At 37.7% G+C, this 23,069-nt stretch overlaps 1 protein-coding gene and 1 pseudogene across 2 annotated transcripts in view; both read right to left on the reverse strand.

Annotated features, from left to right (window-relative positions):
- Positions 1 to 484: 484 nt before the first annotated feature.
- RRM1 (ribonucleotide reductase catalytic subunit M1) overlaps positions 485 to 23,069 on the reverse strand; it is a 44,263-nt gene continuing 21,678 nt past the window's right edge. For both annotated transcript variants that reach the window (XM_017532854.2, XM_017532852.2), the window contains 12 exons: positions 20,185 to 20,326; positions 18,668 to 18,751; positions 16,584 to 16,745; positions 16,127 to 16,206; positions 14,932 to 15,133; positions 11,158 to 11,307; positions 10,730 to 10,951; positions 8,782 to 8,858; positions 5,634 to 5,769; positions 4,420 to 4,515; positions 2,839 to 3,027; positions 485 to 1,184 (listed from right to left, as the gene is read on the reverse strand). In XM_017532854.2, the coding sequence (XP_017388343.1) occupies positions 996 to 1,184; positions 2,839 to 3,027; positions 4,420 to 4,515; positions 5,634 to 5,769; positions 8,782 to 8,858; positions 10,730 to 10,951; positions 11,158 to 11,307; positions 14,932 to 15,133; positions 16,127 to 16,206; positions 16,584 to 16,745; positions 18,668 to 18,751; positions 20,185 to 20,326 (1,729 nt within the window). In that variant the 3' untranslated portion in view covers positions 485 to 995. The remainder of the gene's footprint in view (positions 1,185 to 2,838; positions 3,028 to 4,419; positions 4,516 to 5,633; positions 5,770 to 8,781; positions 8,859 to 10,729; positions 10,952 to 11,157; positions 11,308 to 14,931; positions 15,134 to 16,126; positions 16,207 to 16,583; positions 16,746 to 18,667; positions 18,752 to 20,184; positions 20,327 to 23,069) is intronic.
- Positions 13,889 to 14,924, reverse strand: LOC108307500 (annotated as a pseudogene).

The following is a 23,069-nucleotide window of genomic DNA, read 5'->3' on the forward strand; positions in this document are numbered from 1 at the left end:
TACGTTTAAAAATGGGTAAAACTGTAAATTACATGTTATGTATATTTTACTACAGAAAGGAAAAAAAGATGAAAAAGGCATATAATGACATCCTGAAGGGCCGGGCACAGTGGCTCACACCTGTAATCCCAGCACTTTGCGAGGCTGAGGCAGGCAGATCACCTGAGGCAGGGAGTTTGAGACCAGCCTTACCAACATGGAAAAACCCTGTCTCTACTAAAAATACAAAATTAGCCAGGAGTGGTAGCACATGACTGTAATCCCGGATACTCAGGAGGCTGAGGCAGGAGAATCACTTGAACCCGGGAGGCGGAGGCTACAATGAGCTGAGATCACGCCATTGCACTCCAGCCTGGATAACAAGGGCAAAACTCCATCTCAAAAACAAAAAAAAAAGTCCTCCCTGAATTCTCAAAGAACAGAAAATGTTTTTTTCAAATTTGACTTCTATATGAAAGTAAATGACAAAATTAATCTCATACAATCACTTAGAAATGTTTATCTTTATTTCAGAATAATAGGATCATACCCAGATAAAGGTCCTATATGACTATATCCAGATAAAGGTCCTATCAGCACTTTTTATGAGCTGTCACTGTTTTGCTTCTAGAGACCCACCAGTCAAAGCTGTAAAACTAAATCTCCTTAACAAAACTGAAGTCATCAGAAAAGCAGGGCTAAAGGGGTGATGAAACCTTACTTAATCACTCCCTGTATGCAAGATGACTTATTCTGCACTCCTAAAACTTTTACTTTTATTCCCAATATATTGGGTTTTTTTTTTTTCAAAAGCATCACTTTTGTGAAAATTCCAATATATGAGTTTAAAAAAAAAATCATTACAATTATCCTAGACGGTACTTTAAATCAATTATTCCTTTTGCCTGCAACAGGGTCCAGCAAAGCCTTACCACCTCAAGCAAACCCACTACACCTATCTATGCTCAAAAAGTAGTTTGGCCATTGAAGACATGCTGGTCTCTCCCAAGCTTTCCTCAGGATCCACACATCAGACATTCATCTCTGTTCTCCAAAGAGCACACCATAGCTGCTGTGTTCCTCTCCTTTTCTTCTTCCTCTTTTGATATCTTTTCCTTATCTTTTAGCTTTTCCTTATTTAGAGTGAACTGGATTGGATTAGCTGCTGGTCTTGTCCTTAAATAATACATCCCAGTCTTCAAACCCTACAGGGAAAATAAATACAATTATTAGGAGAAACTTTTCAAGAATACTAGACATTCCACACCAATATTTAATATACATTCCTGGCTGGGCACAGTGGCTCATGCCTGTAATCCCAGCACTTTGGGAAGCCGAGGCACATGGATCATTTGAGGTCAGGTTTCAAGATCAGCCTGGCCAACATGGTGAAACCCCATCTCTACTAAAAATACAAAAACTACCCGAATGTGATAGCGCACACCTGTAAATCACAGCTACTCAGGAGGCTGAGGTAAGAGAATCACTTGAACTCAGGAGGCGGAGGTTGCAGTGAGCCAAGATTGTACCCCTGCACTCCAGCCTGGGCAACAGAGTGAGACTCTGCCTAAAAATATATAAAATAAAATAATAATGTTAAAATAAAAATAAAATACATTCCTGGCCAGGTGCAGTGGCTCACACCTGTAATCTGAGCATTTTGGGAGGCCGATGCAGGTGGATTGCTTGAGGCTAGGAGTTTGAGACAAGCCTGGCCAACATGGCAAAACCCCATCTCTACTAAAAATACAAAAGTTAGCCAGGAGTGGTGGCACTGCCTGTGATCCTGGCTACTGAGGAGCTGAAACAAGAATCACTTGAACCCAGGACAGAGGTTGCAGTGAGCCAAGATCACACAGCTGTACTCCAGCCTGGGCAACAGAGTGAGTCTCTGTCTCAAAATAAATAAATGCATACATATGTACATACATACATAAATACATAAATAAAATACATTCCCATGAACCAGGTCAAACTCTTTTTTAAACTTGGAATTCTATCTCCTCTAGGAGTACTCAAAAATGCTTTGAGTCAGACAGTGAAACCCTGTTCTTTTCACCCCGAAAACAGGCTTATCTCTTTGGAAAGGTCAAACATTTTTATTATTTTGTCTTTGTTTTTATGTATATGACTTCCAAGTTTGCCCAAGACAACATGTCTGCCTTAGGTTATAACTATTTAGACAAGTAGACTGTGTCTCTGTATAACAACAGACTATAAGACTTCAAAGATAAGGATCATCATCTTCTATTCAGCATCTTCAGTCCTGGCATATACTAGATGTTCAATAAATCTTAAATTAAGAAACAAATTTATAATTCTACATAAATACCCAGTACATTATCAGGGAATAAGAACATAATCCAAAATCAGCAGACTTTACATGTAGCAATGCTAAGTAATCTAGCTTTTACATTTTTGAATAGTGGGTTGACGTGCAAAGTTTTGTTTGAGGAATGGTTGTAATGTACACAAAATGGCTGGGAGCAGAAATGTTAGAAGCAATAAGGTCAGTTTAGAATAAAAGCAGCAGAATTGGAAGGAAGATACTTAAGAAATAATACAAAGGAACAATCAACACAAATTGGTTAGTAATTGCACAGAGACTAAAGGAAGGAAAGGATCACAAGTAACTCCAAGTTTTCAAACCTAAGAAGGAAAGAAACCTAACAAAAACAAGAAAATCCAAGGCAATACCTTGATTTGGTACAAAAACCATGGGTTGGTTTTAACATACTGGATTTGAACTTAAAGAATTTCTAGGTGGTAATATTTAACAGGTGGCTAGAACATAAAATCATTCCAATGCCAAAATATCTCAAGCTGGCAGTTAAGTCCTCCTTGATATTCTCTACTAACCTGCTTCCAGCCGTAGAAGTGCATACTAGTGAGTTTGCCATAGTTAGGCTCAGCAATGTGGATGTTCAAAGACTGGCTTTGATCAATGAAAGCACCTCTCTCAGCAGCCATCTTGAGAACAGTTTTCTGAGAGATTTCCCACACAGTTTTATAAAGTTGCTTCAGGTCATCAGGAATTTCTGGTATGCTCTAAAGAATGAAAACCAAATGTTTATTTTACTTTGGTAAATAAAGCAGTATGATTAATAGAATAGTGACACAAGGGTTTGACCTTGGTTCTACTTCCTGCCAGATTTGACCTTACAATTCAGTTATCATATGATATGATCTTTATCAAGTTTACCAAGACTATTTAGAAAGTTGAACAAAACCCCATCTAACCAACCTAATATCAATCTGGTGACAGTAATTTAAGCATTCCTTTTTTTGGTCATAAGTCAATTAAAAATTGGTCTATGATCCAAACATTCCTTCTTCTAGAGGCACTTAAGAAAGAAAGGAAAAGCCAGAGCTAAGCAGCAATAAATAACCCTTGAGTTTTGCAGAAAACACAAAAAAATGAGGGCTGTAATTCACAGGGATCAAGGGAAGCAATGAGATAAAATCCTTTAAGCTAGGATTCCAAACTACCTCTGGAATCCAAAGAAATCAGGTTTTCTTAGGTCTAGGGTTAACATTCATTAAAATACACAGACTGGCTAATGCTACAGTTTCTGTCATCAAATATGGAACTGTTACAGGACTTTTCATCTGTGTTGCTAAGCAGACCAACATTTAGCCAGAGGTCTCTACCTGCAAATAAATGCCTCTTGAAACTCAGCTGCAAATATTTAAACTATTTGTGACTCTGTCTTTTGGACTATCAGTCCTCAATCTCTACCATGCCTTTTAAGTTTGACTCTCTTAATTTCAGTCTATCAATGATCCCCCAAATTCTGAGGCACTGTGGAATCACTGAAGGAATCTTTAAAAAGTATTGATGTCTGAGGCCAGGAACAGTGGCTCATACATATAATCCCAGCACTCTGAGAGGCCAAAACAGGCAGATCACCTGAGGTCAGGAGTTCGAAACTAGCCTGGCCAACATGGTGAAGCCCATCTATACTAAAAATACAAAAAATTAGCTGGGTGGTGGGAACCTAAATTCCCAGCTAATTGGGAGGCTGAGGCAGTAGAATCGCTTGAAACCAGGAGGCAGAGGTTGCAGTGAGCCATGATGGCACCGCTGCGCGACAGACTCCATCTCAAAAGAAAAAAAAATTGATGTCTGGCTCCCGCTCCCAGACATTTAATTGGTAAGGAATGCAACCTAAGCTTCAGGATTTTAAAACCTCTCCAGTTGATTCTAAGATGCAGAAAAATTAAGAACTACTATTTTACATTATTGCATAAAAACAAGATGGTAAGGGCTAAGTAAAGATGTGTACAATCCTAGCACAACAATGCATAGGTGGACAAAGCTACATAACCAGAGCCAAATGAACACACTGAAGTCGTTCTCTCCATTGTCTGGGATGAGTAAGGAGGCACCACATTGTCCAACTCAGCCCCTGCAAAGCACACTTCATTTTCATTCTATACCTGGATAGAGCCATTGCATGCAATAATCTGGTTTTTCATCTCTTCATGCCATAGCCCCCGCTCAGTAAGATCTTTCAGTAAGTGAGGATTTACAATCTGGATGGAAAAGCAGAAAATATATGAAGTAATAAATAACAGTGACAGCCTAGATAAGACCACAGGTTTGAAGCTTAAACTAAAATCACTTAAGAATTATTTAATGCTAGATTGCTTTTTTGGTAAATTCCATTTTTTATAAAACTGAGACATCAATCCCACCACACAAAACTATATTCCTTTAAGATCCTGACATCTGTTATTCAAGAAAGAATATAATTAGCCAGGTGTGGTGATGCAGCCTGCCTGTAATCCCAGCTAAGTGGGAGGCTGAGGCACGAGAATTGCTTAAACCCAGGAGGCAGAGGTTGCAGTGAGCCAAGATCATACCACTGCACTCCAGCCTGGGTGACAAAGCGAGATACTTTCTCAAAATCAACAACAACAACAACAACAAAAACATTGTGATACGGAGCTGTATACCTTTGATATATACACAGTTTTTATTTGTCAATTATGCCTCGAAAAACTGAAAAAATATTTAAATTAAAAAAGAAACATAATATATGACATTTGCAAAAGTAAAAAGAACAACACCTAAGACGGGTAAATATATAAATACCTAGGTTAAAAAAATTAGAAACGTATCCTTCTTGAACTTTACAGAACTTTATTTCAAGATATCTGGAAATTCACAAATAGTCTCTTAAACTGAGGTTCTCAACCCTAGCTGCACATAAGAATTTCCTGGGAACCTTAAAAAAAAAAAAAAAAAAAAAAAGTAGTCCCGCCCACCATAAATTCTATTTGATAACCAAGTCTGAGAACCACTGCCTTAAATGCTACTTCTTTTATACATTTTGAGTATCCTACCTTAAGCATCTGGAGGAAATTGTAGACTATATCACTACGATTACATAACAGTTAAACATGTTAACTCTACTATCAACAAGTTACTTTGATACCCAACCCTCAATCATTCTTTCAACAGACTTATTAAATGCCTATTATGTGCTGAAATATTAATAACAAAGAATAATATTAGAGATGAAGAACTACTATTATCAAAGCTTTGCATCCAAACTAAGAAAATGAGCAAATTAAACATGAATGAGCATTTACTCCCAATATCAAGCTTTTGAAAGATCTCCCTGGAGGGCTGGTTGTGAACTGCTCACCTGAAATTCTCCTGACAAGACTCTGCGAGTATAGATGTTGCTGGTGTAAGGTTCAATAGACTCATTATTCCCCAGGATCTGAGCAGTGGAAGCTGTAGGCATCGGGGCAATAAGTAAACTGTTTCTTATACCATACCTAAAGAAAAGGAGATTATCAGGTACTAGTCCTAAAGCTACAATCTGCCAGGAAAGCAGCTACTTTAAGTCACTGTAGTAAATGCAGATGCTGTAACATCATAGATGCATTGAACTCATCTAATTCAAAAATTCCTACATGGAGGCAACTAAACTCCAACATAGAGGCAATTCCATAGTATGGGTGCTATTATAGCTCACTCTCCTCTTAAATGCCTGACTCCTAAACTGAATAAATACAATTTTTATTGTTGGCAATCCTTATCATGACTTGAAGCACTCCCCACCTGTATCAGGGTATGCTCATTCAACCCTCATTCTTTTCTAAGTGCCTGGGCCCCTTCTAGAAAAATAATGATGAAAAAGTGGTCAGAATCAGACATGTATCACCATAATTCTCCACTATTATGTGAAGAGGAAAAAACTATGCTCAAAGTATATTCTTTAATTATAAGTTCCTGGAAGAAGGTTAACATCTTTTGACTAATCAATGCCCAAGAGTACTTAAGGGAGAATATACTATCTGACACACTGAGAAATCTCCCAACTGCCCCAGCTCACCCTTCAAAGCTCAGCCTAATTAATATCAATTTTAAAACATCTTTCCTGATCAGGCAGGTACAAATACAAATGTCAAATACAAATATCTGCTCTGCAAACATTTTCTCTGACCTGTACCTTTCCATATGCCTTAACTATTTGTCTTCTTAGTCTCAAGTTTTTAAAACACAAACAGCCTGTCTTTTCTACATTCTATACCTATGGATTCATACAGTGCTTAGCATACAGCCTCATATCCTGATGGAGTCTGTACAACAAGAGATTTGGTTTGGCTGTGTCCCCATCAAATCTCATCTTGAACTGTAGTTCCCGTAATCCCCACGTGTTATGGGAGGGACCTGATAGGAGGTAATTTAATCTTGGGGGAGGTTACCCTCATGCTGTTCTCATGATAGTGAGTTCTCACGAGATCTGGTTTTATAATGGGCTTTTCTCCCTTTACTCAGCACTTCACTTGCTGCCATATAAAAAAGGACTTGTTTGCCTACCCTTCTGCCATGATTCTAAGTTTCCTGAGGCCTCCTCAGCCCTGCAGAACTGTGAGTCAATTAAACCTCCTTCCTTTATAAATTACCTAGTCTCAGGCAGTTCTTTATAACAGTGTAAGAATGGACTAATACAACTGGGTTCTCTACTTTTTAGTTTTTATTATTTCTTTATTTACTTTATTTGGGGTGTGGTTCTCCACCTTACTTTGTCACTTTTTAGTGAGATATCAAGCAAACTACCAACTATCTTCATGTCTTTACTTACTCATCTGTAAAATAGCAACATCATCTGTCTACAGACAGGAAAATGATGTGAAAAGTCTTACATATATGATATATCCAAGCTACAGAATTGTCTGTAATCATTAAAAACGTTAGGTAGATCTACATGTACTAAAAGAGAAACAGCTCCAAAATAAATCACTAAATAACAAGTCTCAGAATATATCAAGTTTGGTTTCTTTTTTGAGACCGAGTCTCACTTAGTCACCCAGGCTGGAGTGCAGCGGTGCGATCTCAGCTCACTGTAATATCCACTGTAATTCCAGGTTCAAGCGATTCTCATGACTCAGCCTCCCAAGTAGCTAGGATTACAGGTATGCACCACATACCCAGCTAATTTTTGTATTTTTAGTACAGACAAAGTTTTGCCATGTTGACCAGGCTGGTCTTGAACTCCTGACCTCAAGTGATCCTCCCACCTCAGCATCTCAAAGTGCTGAGATTACAGACGTGAGCCACGGTGCCCAGCCCAGAATACATCAAGTTTGATCACATTTATATGACAAAACTGTGTATGTGTATCTATCTGCAAATGTACTAAAAAAGGTCTAGAAAAAATACATGCCATTAACAAGTCTTATCTCTGGGAAAAAGGGTAAGTCAGTTTTTTGGTTTGTTTCCTGAGACAAATGGTTGGCAAAAGTATGAAGAAAGGCTTCTCCTTTCTATTTTATTTCTGTATTTGAACTTCATTAATAATAAATATGTGCTCATATACTAATTTTGAAATTAGAAAAAAAGCTATATATATAAAAAACTAAGCCATAGTATTTTGAGAAAAAAACATAAAAATACAGTACAGGTCCATTTTCTAAAAAGTTGAATTTCCATGTAAATACACACATGTGTGTACTCTTAGAAGAAAGCCTAAAGGATGACAGACACTAAGATGCACATACTTTTTTGGGGGGAGACAATATTAGGATAATTTTCATTTTCTCTTTCCAAATCTATGTTTTCCTAAATTTTCTAACATGTATTATTTAAGAAAACAATTTTAAGGCAAACAGTTTTTTTAAAGAGCATTTTAAAGCTATTGCTTCATTCTCCAAATATTAATCACTTTGCATATATGCATTAACCCATAGATGACAAAGTTATCACAATAGAGAACAAAAACAATTTGTTTTGTTATTTACTCTGCAAAACATTCTGCCTGCCTTCCAATCCCTCATGCTTATTAGTTTGAAAGGCCTACAAAAACTCAATTTTAAAATTTTTCTTTCATATAGTTAAACACGTTACCCTACAAAGGCTCTTCCAAAATCCCTTATTCCTATGACAATCAATTCAAACAAAAGCTATTTATATGCCAATGTAACTAAATTGGGAAATAATAAGAATGAAAAACATTTTTTTTAAAAAAAAGCATAGCTGGAAAAAAGCCTTAATGAGAAAGAAAAGTACCTAATCTAGGTGTGTTAAGTCCCTACAATAAGATCAACTAATAATAGTAATTCCTACCATGTACTGAAATGCTTTCATTGTGCCAAGCAACTTACAAGTTACTCTATATATTATCTTACGAAATCTTTTCCCAAAATAGCTCTGTGAGATAGGTCATTTTAGCCCCAATTGTAATAAATGAGTTTAAGAAGTTAAAATGACACATCTAACTTCTGAAGAGCCAGGAGAGCCTAAACCATTCTGCCTTCAGAGCTACTTTACATCTCTTCACTTACTTTGCAATCTTCTCCTTGAGAAACTTCCAGTCCCATAGGTCTGTGGGAGTAACATTCCACATATCATACTGAAGAATCTAAGGAATACACAACTCAAATTTATTCTACAGCAAGTTAAAACTATGACCAAAAAAAAAAAAAAAATGACTAGCTGCCATGTCCCCACATCCCAAACAAATGCTGTCTTCTAATAGACCTCTATGAGGAATACATGCTCTAGAGATTTTCCTGAACAAAATTCCATGTAGTCATATTAATCAGAAGTAGGTTAAGAAAGCTGATTATCCCATATCATATCTACAAACCAGAAAACTCTAACATTCATGAAAGTATGTGGCTGATAACATTCTTTTTTTTATTACAGTAAAAATGTCACTTTAACCTCGTCTTTCTTCATTGCCTTGATCTGTCCCCTGATCTGTTTACTTAGCTAAAAACACCTATTTTCTAATAACCACAGATTAGATTTTCTAACACCAGCAGGAATGTCAGAAATAAAATTAACATTTTATGTAGAAATGAATCACACTACTGATAATAAAGGCAGTAGGGAGGGCAGAATTCTAAGAGAGCTCCCCAGATTCCCACACCTTAGTGCACAGGCTGTTTATATCTCCACTTGAGTGTCGACATGACCTGAGAATAGGATGGATGTCACTCCAGTGATTATGGCAAAGGTGAAAGGTTTCTGCAGGTTTAATTAAGGTTGTAAATCAGCTGATTCTGAGTTAAATAAAAGGAAGATTACGCCAGGAACAGTGACTCATGCCTGTAATCCCAGCACTTAGGGAGGCCGAGGCAGGCGGATAACCTGAGGTCAGGAATTTGAGACCAGCCTGGCCAACATGGGAAAAACCCATCTCTACAAAAAATACAAAAATTAGACAGACGAGGTGGCACACACCTGTAATCCCAGCTACTCGGGAGACTTGAGGCAGGAGAATCGAATTGCTTGAACCTGGGAAGCGGAGGGTGCAATGATCTGAGATCACACCACACACTCCAGCCTGGGTGACAAAGTGAGACTCTTGTCCCCCCAAAAAAAGGCAGGGGGGAGGTGGAAAGGTGAGAGGGCAATTATCCTATGTAGACCTGACTTATCAGGTGAAAACCCTCAAAAGAGAGACCAGACTGTGCCCCATTTGAAATGAGAGATGGTCTCCCCAACTGGCCATAAAGAAGAAAGATGCCATGAATTCTCGAAATATATTTTGCCAACAACCAGGTGAGCCTGGAAGAGAACTCTATGCCTCAGATGAGACCACAGCCTGTACCAACATCTTGAACACAGACACAAAAAAAGCCCAGCTAAGCTAAGTCTGGACTCCTGACCTGTGGAAACTGTGAGATAATGAATGCATGTTTTAATCCACAGAAAACTAACACAGCATCCCTCTTAACATTATTTTAGCAATGACTAGTTCTAAATAAGAGATTAAAACAGAATATCCTTTTTATTCCAGAGGACAAAGGTATTCAAGTTTCCTACGGCTGGTGCAACAAATTACCAAAAACTTGTTAACTTAAAATAACAAAAATTTATTATCTTATAGTCTGAAGACCAGAAGCCCAAAATCAACATGTTGGGAGGGCCACACTCCCTCCAAAGGCACTAGAAGAGATTCTGTTCCTTGCCTCTTATAGTGGCTATCAGCATTCCAAGGCTTGTGGTTGTAACACTCCAATTTCTGCCTCCATAGTCATGTTGCTTCCCCTTCTGTGTCTCTTGCTGGACAACTGTCATTAGATTTAGAGCCCACCTGGATAATCCAGGAAAATCTCCTTATCTCAAAGTTCTTAATTACATCTGTAAAAACTCTTTTTCGAACCAAATAAAATGAAATTCACAGGTTCCAGGAATTAGGATGTGGACATATCCTTTTGTGGGGTCACCATTCAGCCCACTACAGTTACTTACAGGCAAAAACAATTTCATCCATATACTTACTCCTTTGCTAACTGGAGAGCCCTCATAGGTTTCATATGGTCCATGCTCCTTAGCAAGGTCACAGCTGGCTTCCAAGGCTCCGTAATAAATAGTTTCAAAGATCTGCTTATTCAATAGCTGGGCTTCTGCACTCTCAAAAGGGTATCTCATCAGGATAAAAGCATCTGCCAGACCTTGTACCCCAATTCCAATGGGGCGATGACGTTTATTTGATAGGCATGCCTTTGTGTCAATAGATTTTAAAGGAGAAAACATTACTGAACAGGAAAAGCAACATTCTACACCAAATGAAAGAGATTGCCTCTTTTATCTCAGTTTTCTCACACCATTTTGTTGACAACCATTTAAATGATGACTTGCAGATCATGACTGATTCCTTTCAATTTGGATTTCGATCATCGCCAGTAAGGAGAGAAATCTATTCATACCTCTGGTACAGGATAGTAGTTTATATCAATAATTTTATTCAAGTTTCGGACAATGACTTTAGTGACTTCAGCCAACTTCTGAAAGTCATATGTGTGTTCGGATGTGACATACATATTCAGGGCCAGGGAAGCCAAATTACAAACAGCAACCTGGAATGTAAAAAAAAAAAAAAGGTCAAGAATCACACAATTTTTATTTCTACTCTCTGTGTCAATCACACTACCATGTGAGCCTCTAATACTCTCAGACATTAAATTTTTAAATGTTTATATTTGACTTCTCCCTCTTCATCATTCATCAGTCTATTTCTAAATCCCACTGATTCTATTTCAATACCTAGTCATATATGTTAGTTATAACATGCATCGGCAAAATAGGTAAGCTAGAGAACCCAGTGTTCCACAGTACACACCTCTATTACTAGACATATATCACACTATGTTATAATTAACTTTTTACAAACACTTATCTCAGTATTTAGTAGATGAGTGCCTGCAATATGGTAGCCACTGGCTACATGTATCTATTTAAAATGAAATAAAATTTGAGTTTTTCAGTTGCACTAGTCATGTTTCAAATGTTCACTAGCTACCAGATACAGAATATTTCCATCACTGCAGAAAGTTCTTCAAAACACACCTCTACCTCACATCACTGATACTCTGACAAGCTCTTAGCAACAAAGGATCCTAATTTGTGAATTTCAAAAAAGCTCTTCCAGTTATTCCTCCACTACACTACACTAGGCAGTGAGCTTCTTCACACAAGATCACATCTTGTTTATATTTATAGCACTAGCAACACATCTGGCATACAGTAAGTCTTAATAATGTTGAATGAATATACTTCCTTTTCCATTTGGATTATGACCATCCCAACCCAAAGTCTCAACTTCCCTCACCTGGCATCAGTTGAACTCTTGATGCCCTTCACATCAACTCCATTCTACACATGTTGCCAAATACCCATTTTAAAAATATAGCTTGAATCACAGAAGTCTAATAAATGCCAGGGAGAAAAATAGGCAGGAAAAGAAGACAGAGAGTACTGGGGATAAAGATGAAGGGGTGTCATTTTTAAACAAAGGTGTCAAGAAAAACCTCACTGAAAATGTTGCATATGAACAAAGAACTAACAGGTTAGAAACCAAACTATGTGGTTATGGGGAGAGGTGGTGCATTTTAACATTCAAGTGGCAAGAAAGAGCAAAAATCTTCAGGTAGGAGCATGTCTGACATGTTTGAGAAACAGCAAGAAAATTAATAGGGTTGGAGCACAATGAACAAAGGGGAAAGTAATCACAGATGCGGTGGGTTAGGACTTTGAAGGGCAATGTAAGAACTCTGGATGGAAAGGAATGAATAACTGAAACATGCTACAACATGAAAAACCCTTAAGAACATGCTAAGTGAAAGAAGCCTGACACAAAAGGCCACATGTTATACGATTCCATTCATATGGAATGTCCACAGTGTCCACAAATCCAGAGACAGAAAATATATTGGTGGTTGTCAAGGGCTGAGGGAAGAAGGGAACAGGGAGTAACTGCTAATGGGTACAGGGTTTCATTATCTAGAGTGATAAAAATGTACTACAATTAGATAGTGGTAATGGTTGCGCAGACTTGCAGATATACTAAAAAACACCGAATTATACATTTTTTAAAAGAGTGAATCACATCTCAATTTACAAAAAGAACTTGAGGTTTCAGTGAGCCACACTCCAGCCTGGGCAACAGAGTAAGATCTTAGTCTTGACTCAAAAGAAAAAAAGAATTCTGCATGAGTTGGCAAGCCAAAGAGTAGGTTTGTGCAGACAAATGACATTATCTGGTTTTTATTTTAAAAAGTTCACACTAGTCTCAATAATATAATCTATCTTGCATAATAGTTACTTGAATACCTATCAATTTATTCCAACTAAATTAGAAGTTTCCAGAGAGCAGCATATTTGTTTATATTTTCAGAGCATTTAACATAGTGTTTTACATATAGCTGGTAATCAATAAATTTTGAATTAAACTGTAACCTTAGCAGTATATTTTACTCAATTTCCATTTACTTTCTAACTTTCCATTTGCCTTTTTTAAGATCCTAGAATTGAGGATCTACTCCTTCCTCATTTCCATAGTTTACACGCAATATCAAAGCAGCCTGTCATCCAACTACTGCAACAATCTCCCTAGGCTAATCTCTAACCTCTTCTCATAACAAGACACTATTTATTGCTATTTGATGCTATTTTCCTGTCAGAAACCTACAAGGGCTTCCTATCTCTGTGACATGTCAGCTTCTACCTTCCATCTCCCTTCCCCCAGCCATAGCCATCTCTCCATATTCCAATGATTAATCTACTTACACCATCAAAACAAATTTCCTTGACACCCTGCACAAAACCCAGCCCTATCTCTGATGTATCATACAGACTATTCTTTCCAAATGGAAAGCTCTTCTCTAAAACTTTTTTTTTAAACACCAAATCTATGTCCCATTTCTAGCCTTAATTCTGTGAAGTCTCTTTCCAGACTTGAGATTAGAATTTTATCTCACCATTCACTGAAAGGACTCTCTATAAACTTACATTATTTTTTTGTTGTTGTTTTTGTTTTTTGTCTGTTTGTTTTGAGATAGGGTCTCATTTTGTCACTGGGGATGGAGTACAGTGACACAATATCAGCCCACTGCAGCCTCCACTTTCCCGGCTCAACGCTTATTTTTTGTTTTTTTTTTTTAAGCAAATAATGGCTTGTTTTATTTTAATGGCTAATTTATGTAATCACGGAGGACAGTATGGACAGACAAAGGGGGAGCTTTTACTTCTTGGTCTTTTCCTCCTTGGACAAAGTCTTGATGATCTCCTCCTTCTTGGCCTGGAGTTGCTCCTCACGGCACTTGCGTGCTTCCTTGGTCTTAGACCTGCAGGCCTCAGCCTGGTCAGCCGGGAGCTTTTTGTGGGCCTTGTCTGCCTTCAGCTTGCGGATGTGTTCCCTGAGAATCCGCTTGTTTTTGAACACATTCTCCTTCACCTTCAGGTACAGGCTGTGACACATGTGGCAATCAATCTTCTTAGATTGCCAGTATCTTCTGAGCAGCTGGCGCAGAATCCTCATTCTCAGCCACATGACCTTCTCAGGCATTTGGGCATTGACTGTACCCTTATGCTTACCTATGCCCATGCGCCTGGCTTTCCAGCAGGCCAAGGTGTTTTCCCAGCATCAGCCCAGGAATGGACCGTCACAGGCTTGTGGATGATCAGCCCATCTTTGATCAGCTTCCAGATCTGCTGACGGGAGTTGGCACTGGCGATTTCATTGGTCTCACTGGGGTCCAACCAGACCTTCTTGCTACAGCAAAGGACACTAGAGACAAGCCTCTTCTGAAGCCTGAGCATACTCATTTATGGCTGCGGCCGCAACAGTGAAGGGAAAGAGCCAAAGCTTACATACCTTTAATTGGATGTACATCCTAACACATTTTTGTGTGTGTCCTAAACCAACATAACTGCATTTCTGTTTTTCTTGACTAAATATTATTACAATGATGCATGTATAAGAAAAAAACTGAGTCTTTCCCATATAGCTTAGACTAAAAAGCATTTATAGGCACAGATCATACCCCTTCCTTCCTTTGCTACCTGCCTTTTTTAGTGTTCTTCTGCTTACAACTATGAAAACTCCCTTCACTCATCTCAACTGAAATCAAGTGAGGAACTCACAAACAGTAACTGCCTAAGGTCTTTTTCTTAGTGCTCTAGGAAGAATTTTTTCTACCTACCTCATCTTTGCTGGTGTACTCTACTATTTCTGTGCACAGGTTGCTGCATTTGATGGTTCCCAGGTTCTGCTGGTTGCTCTTCCGATTACAGGAATCTTTATAGAGCATATACGGGGTACCTGTCTCTGTCTGAGACTCGATGATGGCATACCAAAGCTGCTGAGCTTTTACAACTTTGCGGACACGACGCTGTTTCTCATAACTGACAGGCACAGAAAATATTATTTAATATATTATTCCCTAAAAAAATCATTATTGTAGACAACTTGAAGACATTAAAATATAAAGTTATGAAAACTCTTTAATTTTTTCTAAGTTTTGCTAAAGAAAAAAAAAAGGAATACAACATTTATTTTACTCTGGCTAAAGCCACAGAGGAAAATGAGGCAGTTTTAGCCTTCTGCAAATGATCCCAATCCCACTAAACCAAGTAATACCTTTCATAATAAAAATGAGTAAAAACTAAGGAAGTCAAATCTCTTAATATTGTGCTAATTTTTTTTTTTTTTTTTTTTTTTTTTTTTTTTTTTTTTTGGGATGGAGTTTCGCTCTGTCACCCAGGCTGTAGTGCAGTGGCACAATCTCAGCTCACTGCAACTGCTGCCTCCCAGGTTCAAGCGATTCTCCTGCCTCAGCCTCTCAAGTAGTTGGGACTACGAGTATGCACCACCACGTGCAGCTAATTTTTGTATTTTTACTAGAGACAGGGTTTCACAATGTTGGCCAACCTGGTCTCAAACTCCTGACCTCAAGTGATCCACTTGCTTTGGCCTCCAGAAGTGCTGAGATTACAGGCGTGAGCCATTGCACCTGGCCTATTGTGCTACTCTTAATATAAAACTATTGGCATATGTGTCCTAGTCACTCATGATTCCTTTATGCAATATAAAGCATAACTTATAAAAAGTACTGTATGACAAAGCAAAATAATAACCCTGCTAGTCACCTTCTTAATTTTTATAAGGATCAATTAAAAATCCCAAGAACCTATTTATACATCCCAAAGTTTTAAGAAAGACAAAGACACAACTCAGTTTTGGTGAAGAGTCAGGAAACAAATCTGACCAAAATTTTTAGTCACTTTTTCTCTTAGATGCTTCAGAAGATTCTTGACAAGAACTTTTGCTATTTGGATCCCTGAAATAAGAGAAACCATGATAAAACATTATTGTCTTCTTTCATATTTTTCCCATACCTTTCATATAGTTTCTCAAATTCCTCTCCCCAAACCTCATCCAGACCAGGACACTCATTTGGACACATCAAAGACCAGTCCTATAAAAAAAGGACAAAACCACCAGTAAGAAACTTCAAATAACCAACCATAATCCATTAGAAACACTGCAAGCATAAGGTGACTTTCATAAGCTCTCTTGGAAATGTGCTGTAGAAATAATCATTTTCAAGTCTAGGCCCAAACATCTAGGTCTGCCTCTTTATACATGACCTTTTAAGCATTTAGGTCACATAGCATCTACTTTAGCAAATAGAAATATAAGAAGATCACCAGCACGGCATCTCTTAACTTGTACAGAATACCTTCTGTGGCATCACACATAGACAGGCTCTTCCTAAGCATGACTTAAGGTGACTAAAAAAGAGAAAGTTCATGTGAATCAAGTTGCCATTACCAACAGGTACCTATTTCTCACCTGATTAGTCTCCACTCGTTTCATGAAGAGATCCGGAATCCAAAGAGCAAAAAAAAGATCTCTGGCACGCTGTTCTTCCTTTCCTGTGTTCTTCTTTAAATCCAGGAATTCAAAGATGTCTAAATGCCAAGGCTCCAGGTAAATAGCAAATGCCCCAGGACGCTAGTGGTAAATAAATGACAATTCTTTTCAGAACAGAAATGAAACAAAGAAACATCATGTCTCCCAAAGCACTTTTATAGTATCTCCTTTGATCTTCACTATAATGATAAATAACATAAATAAAAGTATGAGTTTTCCATATATAAGTAATATTTTATAATTCTATGAGTAAAAAAGAACAAATGATATAAAGAAAATCTGAAACTAGAAAGATTGGCTTTTCTAAAATGACATGATGAACTACAGATGGAGCCTCCTCTTCAGCAATAGCCCAGCTCACTTTACACCACATGACATGTACACAAAGCCCAAAGGAAGTTGCTTTGACAATATAAGCCATGCTCTTATTGAAGGTCAAAAAGCTGATCTGTCTTATCAAGGTGTCCAAGTCCATCAAAGAGAAATTTATAAACTAACATGTGATTACTATGTCTATGGTCACAAAAGGCAGATTCTAGTTGCAAACTACCCTGTTGATAAAATCAGGTAAACAACCCAATTCTCTCAATTTTACTGTTTCTTCTATCAATTAGGGAGAGTTTTTATTTGTTTCGTTTTGTTTGAGACAAGGTCTAGTTCTATCACCCAGGCTGGAGTGCAGTGTTGCAATCTCGGCTCACTGAAACCTCCTGCCTACCAGTATAAAGCCATCCTCCCACCTCAGCCTCCTGAGTAACTGAGACTACAGGCGTTCACCATAATGCCTGGCTAATTTTTGTATTTTTTGTAGAGATGGGGTTGCATCATGTTGCCCAGGCTGGTCTTGAACTCATGAGCTCAAGCGATCCACCCACCTCAGCCTCCCAAAGTGCTGGGATTACGGGTGGGAGTCACCGTACCCAGCCAATTAGGGAGAGTTTTGTTGTTCCAGATTTTTTGTTTTTTGTTTTTTAAAGAAAAACGTAGGCCAGGTGCAGTGGCTAACACTCGTAATCCCAACACTTTGGAAGGCTAAGGCAGGTAGATATCTTGAGCCTAGGAGTTTGAGACCAGCAAGAAAGTGAGACCCCATCCTAACAAAAAGTATAAAAATTAGTTGGGTGTGGCTGCACAGGCCTATGGTCTAAGCTACATGGGAGGGCTGAGGCAGAAGGATCACTTACATCCGGGAGGTCAAGGCTATGGTGAGCCAAGATCATGCCAATTTAATGGTCCAATTTCACAAAATTAGCAATTTTATCTATTAGGTATGTTTCTTTTACCAAGTGCTTTTCTACCATTGTAAAAGTATCATTATCAGATTAGATTTTAAACCTAAAATTATACATTACTATTTCTATTTACTTGATACCAAGTTTGAAATTCATGTTTGGCTGCCATTGGAGTACATATATAGAAAAGGCTCAACTTAATGTATGGCTTTAACTTTGCTACAGGTACATTTAATAGAGCCAAGTACTAGAGCTAAGTTGTTCTTGTACTTGCAGTTTAAAAAAGAAAAAAAAAAATCTCTGGGTGATAAGAGAGAGACAAAAAAAAACAAAAAAAGAAAAACCTAGACCACATATCACAACCCTATTTCAAGTTACATATTTATATGAGTTATAACTTGAGAAATTCTTTGCAAATAAACTATCACATAAGAAAGCTGAATAGATTGGTGGCTGCCTAGAGCCAGGGATAAAGTATGTGTGGGAAGGGGTGATAGGATCACTGAATGTAAAGGTATATGAGGGAGGAAAGATTTTGGGGTAATGGAAATGTTCTACCTCTTTATCAATGTGATTACACAAATGTATACATTTGTCAAAATCCATCAAACCATACATTTAAAGTATATGCACATTAAAATAATTATACCTCCTCAAATTGATTTTACAAGTAAAAAAAAGTAATTAGAAACTACACATAAATGAACCATCTTAAGTATCTATTAGCACCTTCAGTTCTGATTTCCAGTACTTTCAAGTTATGGAGCCTACCTTGTTCCCACCTTGATCCACATATCGAGCTGTGTTGTTATATACTCTCAGCATCGGTACAAGGCCATTGGAATTGCCATTAGTCTAAAAGAGAGACCATCATAGAAAAGACAGAGGGCACTCAGCAAAGAAAATAACAAAATGGCCCCATTCTTTTGTTAAAAAAGATGCCTAATTTCTAGGTAGCAAGGTATGAAGTTTTACCTGCTCTCTATCTCTACTTCTGCTTTGGAAAAATAATGCCCAAATCAAATCAACAAAATGTTGAATAAATTACAATTATGTACTAAGTTACTTCATGGCATTTCTAATTTACAATGAGCTATAACAATTACAAATCAAAGGGATCCAAAATCAAGGTAGCTAAATTTAAACTCTACATCTTCTAAAGGTCATTATAGAAAGATACACTTTGGGTAGAGTAAAAAAAAAAAAAAAAAAAAAAAAAAAGAGTATAAATGCTACTACAATGCCTTTTCCCAAAAGAATTCAAGGCAATTTACCGTAAGAATTATATGCAATGGCTATATCAGGGCAATAAATAAGGTAAAAGGAGACTCTCAGTAATAATTGGACTCCAGAATGATGTTAATAAAATAGAGACTTCTATGACTAGAAGATACTTCATCAAATTATTTAAATAACCCTTCTGATCCCAAACAAGCCTTTAAGCAATCTAGAAAGATAAGTGAGCAATGACTCACTCTACCATCATGTAAAAGTGCTGTATATATCAAACCACCTCCAAAGCACCACCTCCAAAACACCACATAATGGAATAATTTCCTTCTGGAACTTTATTCTACAGGATTAGATACTTTCTTCACCTTACAGAAAAGGAAACAAATTCAGATATAAAATAATTAACTCTAGGCCACATTACTAGTAAGTAGCAGAGCTAGGATTTAAATCCAGGTCTAACTCAAAACCATTATCTTGACTCCCAGTGAATAGTAAACTAACAAAGGGCTGGAGTTTCCAACATAAAGTTTCAGTGCATAAAGTTTGAATCCTGGCTCTACCGCATATTAAGTGATTGATCTCAGAAAGTAACAACTTTCTATGTCTCAATTTCCTCACTTGTAAAATTAGATAATGGTGCCTGTATTCACAAGGTTATTTTATGGAATAAGATTCCTGGCATGAGTCTATAATCATAGCTACTTCATAGGGTTGTAGTAAGGGTCAAATGAGTACTTCACGTAAAACAGTCATAACAGACTTAACATATAGTAAACAATCAATAAATGATAGCTGCTCTTACTACTGCTAAAATAAACCAGAATTCTAAATCCTGAGCTAAAAAGGATTCTAGAGATTATCTAGTCAAATCTAAACCTCTAATAACATAGATGAAAATGAAGCCAGAAGTGAAATGACTCACTCCAAGTCACATAGCCTTCTAGTAATTAAGAGAGACCCTGGACTCCCAAACAATAGCACATGTCCTCTCAACCATAAACCTGTTTGCTTTTAGAGTTGAATCCCCCTCTAAAAGTCAAATAGCAGAAACTTACCCCAGCAATGTAGCTGCCAGTAGCCCGAATACAACTCACAGCAACACCAATTCCTCCAGCAGACTTAGAAATCAATGCACATTGCTTTAGAGTGTCATAAATGCCTTCAATGCTGTCATCTTTCATACTCAGAAGAAAACAGCTACAGGGGGAAAAAATGTCTCAACTTAGAGCAAGGAAATGAAGCGGAGTCACAAAAGTGATTATTCAATATGAAGACACTAAGTTAAGCAAAAAAGGTTGCGGTGAGCCGAGATCGCGCCATTGCACTCCAGCCTGGGTAACAAGAGCGAAACGCAAAAAAAAAAAAAAAAAAAAAAGTTGAAGTTTAGAAAGTTCCTAAGTGTTTTTCAAAGGGAAAAAACCCACTTTACTGTATATGACACAATAAAACACATAAAAATATCGTTTTGAAATAATCTTGCTGCCTCCCCTAGATAGTAGTAAGCTTAGGAGGAAGTCTTATAAGTCTAAAATATTAACATACATTTTCACCAGATTGCAAATGTGCCATTTTCACATTTTTCATGCAAATTCATAAACATACATCACAGTCTTTGCAAGTTGTTAGTAAGCCGAGAAAAATAAACATTTATGAAAATAATCTATCCAATGGTCAATCCATTCTTTGATATGTCTACCAAAATTAAAGCTCCTTTACAGTCTTTTTAAAGACAACCCCTTTACTTCCACTTTGAATCTCATCCCACTGCTTTGAATACTCAATCACACGAGTGAATTCTATCTATTGACTAGGTGTTTAATATTTAGAAATTCAGAAAAACATAAAGAATGATGTAACAAATACTCTGTACTTGCCACTTACCTCAAAAAATTAGACACCACAAATATAGCCTCAATGCAGTCCCCTAACATTTTCAAGCATTTCTATTATGACATTTTTACATGTTCTAAACTTAGAATTTTTCTGGTTGCATATTTATCATTCTGCTACTTGTTTTAATTCAATATTGTTTTACAGAAATTAATCCTTTTGACACATATAAACAAACTTTATTTTCATTGCTATAAGGTATTCTATTGTAAATATATTTGTCCCATGTGCCTGTTGATGAACATCTGGATTATTTCCAATTCATTTGCTATTCCAAACAATGATGCTATAAAAATTATTGAACATATCACCTTGTGTTTATCTCTAAGGATTTCTGTAGAATATAAACCTAAGAGAGTAACTGCTGGGTCAAAAGATATGTACATGTTTTACTTTACTGAAGATTCTCCAGAGTGGATGGACAAATCTATTTCTAGCAATGTATGAGGTTTCCCTGTGCTCCACATTCTTGCCAACACTTGAAATTGTCAGCCTTTTATCAGATGAATATAAAATATCTCATTATGTTAATTTTCATTTTCCTATTGCACAGTTTATTAACATCTCAGATGTTTATTAGCTAATCGAGTTTCTTCTTCCATGCATTTATTTGTTTATATCCCTTGCTCATGTTCTATTTGGCTTTTTTTCTCTTTTGAGACAGGGTTTTACTCTGTCACCCAGGCTGGAGTGCAGTGGCATAATCATAGATAGCTCACAGCAGCCTTGACCTCCTGGGCTTGAGTGATCCTCCCACCTCAACCTCTCAATCAGGTAGAACTACAGGTGTATACCTCCATGCCTAGCTAATTTTCTACCTTTGTAGAGAAAAGGTCTCACTATGTTGCTCAAGCTGGTTTCAAATTCCTGCCCTCAAGCCATCTCTGCCTTGGCCTCCCAGAGTGTTGGAATTACAGGCAGGAGCCACTACACCTGGCCTTCTCTATACTTGAAATTTTCAATTTTTACTGTATCTTTGCTTTTCCTAGTTTCTGTTGTTGGAAAAAAATTCCCTGCCTGCGTTTTAATTTTTGCCAAAGTTACTTTTAATCTATAGTATTGAAATTTTTTCTCTTAAGATAAGACTGTCAGCACATAAGGCCACAGAAAAACAGAGAATTCACTGATTTTGAAGCTTTTCAAATCATGGCCTTGTTTTTCCTATAATCCCTCAATAGTTAAGATGTTACAAGTATTTTCTCCCAGCCTGAAACTTGTTAGTCTTTTTTTGAGATGGAGTCTCACTCTGGTGCCCAGGCTGAAGTGCAGTCGTGTGATATTAACTCACTGCAAACTCCGTCTCCCAGTTCAAGCGATTCTCATGCCTCAAACTCCTGAGTAGCTAGGATTACAGGCATACGCTACCACACCTGGCTGATATTTGTATTTTTAGTAAAGACGGGGTTTCACCATGTTGGCCAGGGTGGTCTTGAACTCCTGACCTCTGGTGATCCACACACCTTGACCTCCCAAAGTGTGAAACTTGTTATTTGACTTTGCTTTTGGTCACAGAAGTTTTTAATTTTAATGCAGTCAACTTTTCCAATATTTTGCTCTATGGTGTTTTGCTCTGAGGTCCTATTAGATATTCTCCTATCAAGATGTAAGTGGAGGTAGGCCAGGATTGGTGGCTTACACCTGTAATCCCAGCACTTTGGGAGGCCGAGTGGGTGGATCACCTAAGGTCAGGAGTTCGAGACCAGCCTAGTGAACAGGAAGAAACCCCGTCTCTACTAAAAATACAAAAATCAGCTGGGTGTGGTGGTGTGCGCCTGTAATTCTAGCTACTCAGGAGGCTGGCACAGGAGAATTGCTTGAACCCAGGAGGAAACGGTTGCAGTGAACCAAGATTACGCCACTGCACTCCAGCCTGGGCAACAGAGTGAGACCCTGTCTTAAAAACAAAAGAGTAGGCCGGGCGCGGTGGCTCAAGCCTATAATCCCAGCACTTTGGGAGGCCGAGGCGGGTGGATCACGAGGTCAAGAGATCGAGACCATCCTGGTCAACACGGTGAAACCCCGTCTCTACTAAAAATACAAAAATTAGCTG

The sequence above is a fragment of the Cebus imitator genome, unplaced genomic scaffold, assembly GCF_001604975.1.
Source record: "Cebus imitator isolate Cc_AM_T3 unplaced genomic scaffold, Cebus_imitator-1.0 Scaffold79, whole genome shotgun sequence".
Lineage (NCBI taxonomy): Eukaryota > Metazoa > Chordata > Mammalia > Primates > Cebidae > Cebus > Cebus imitator.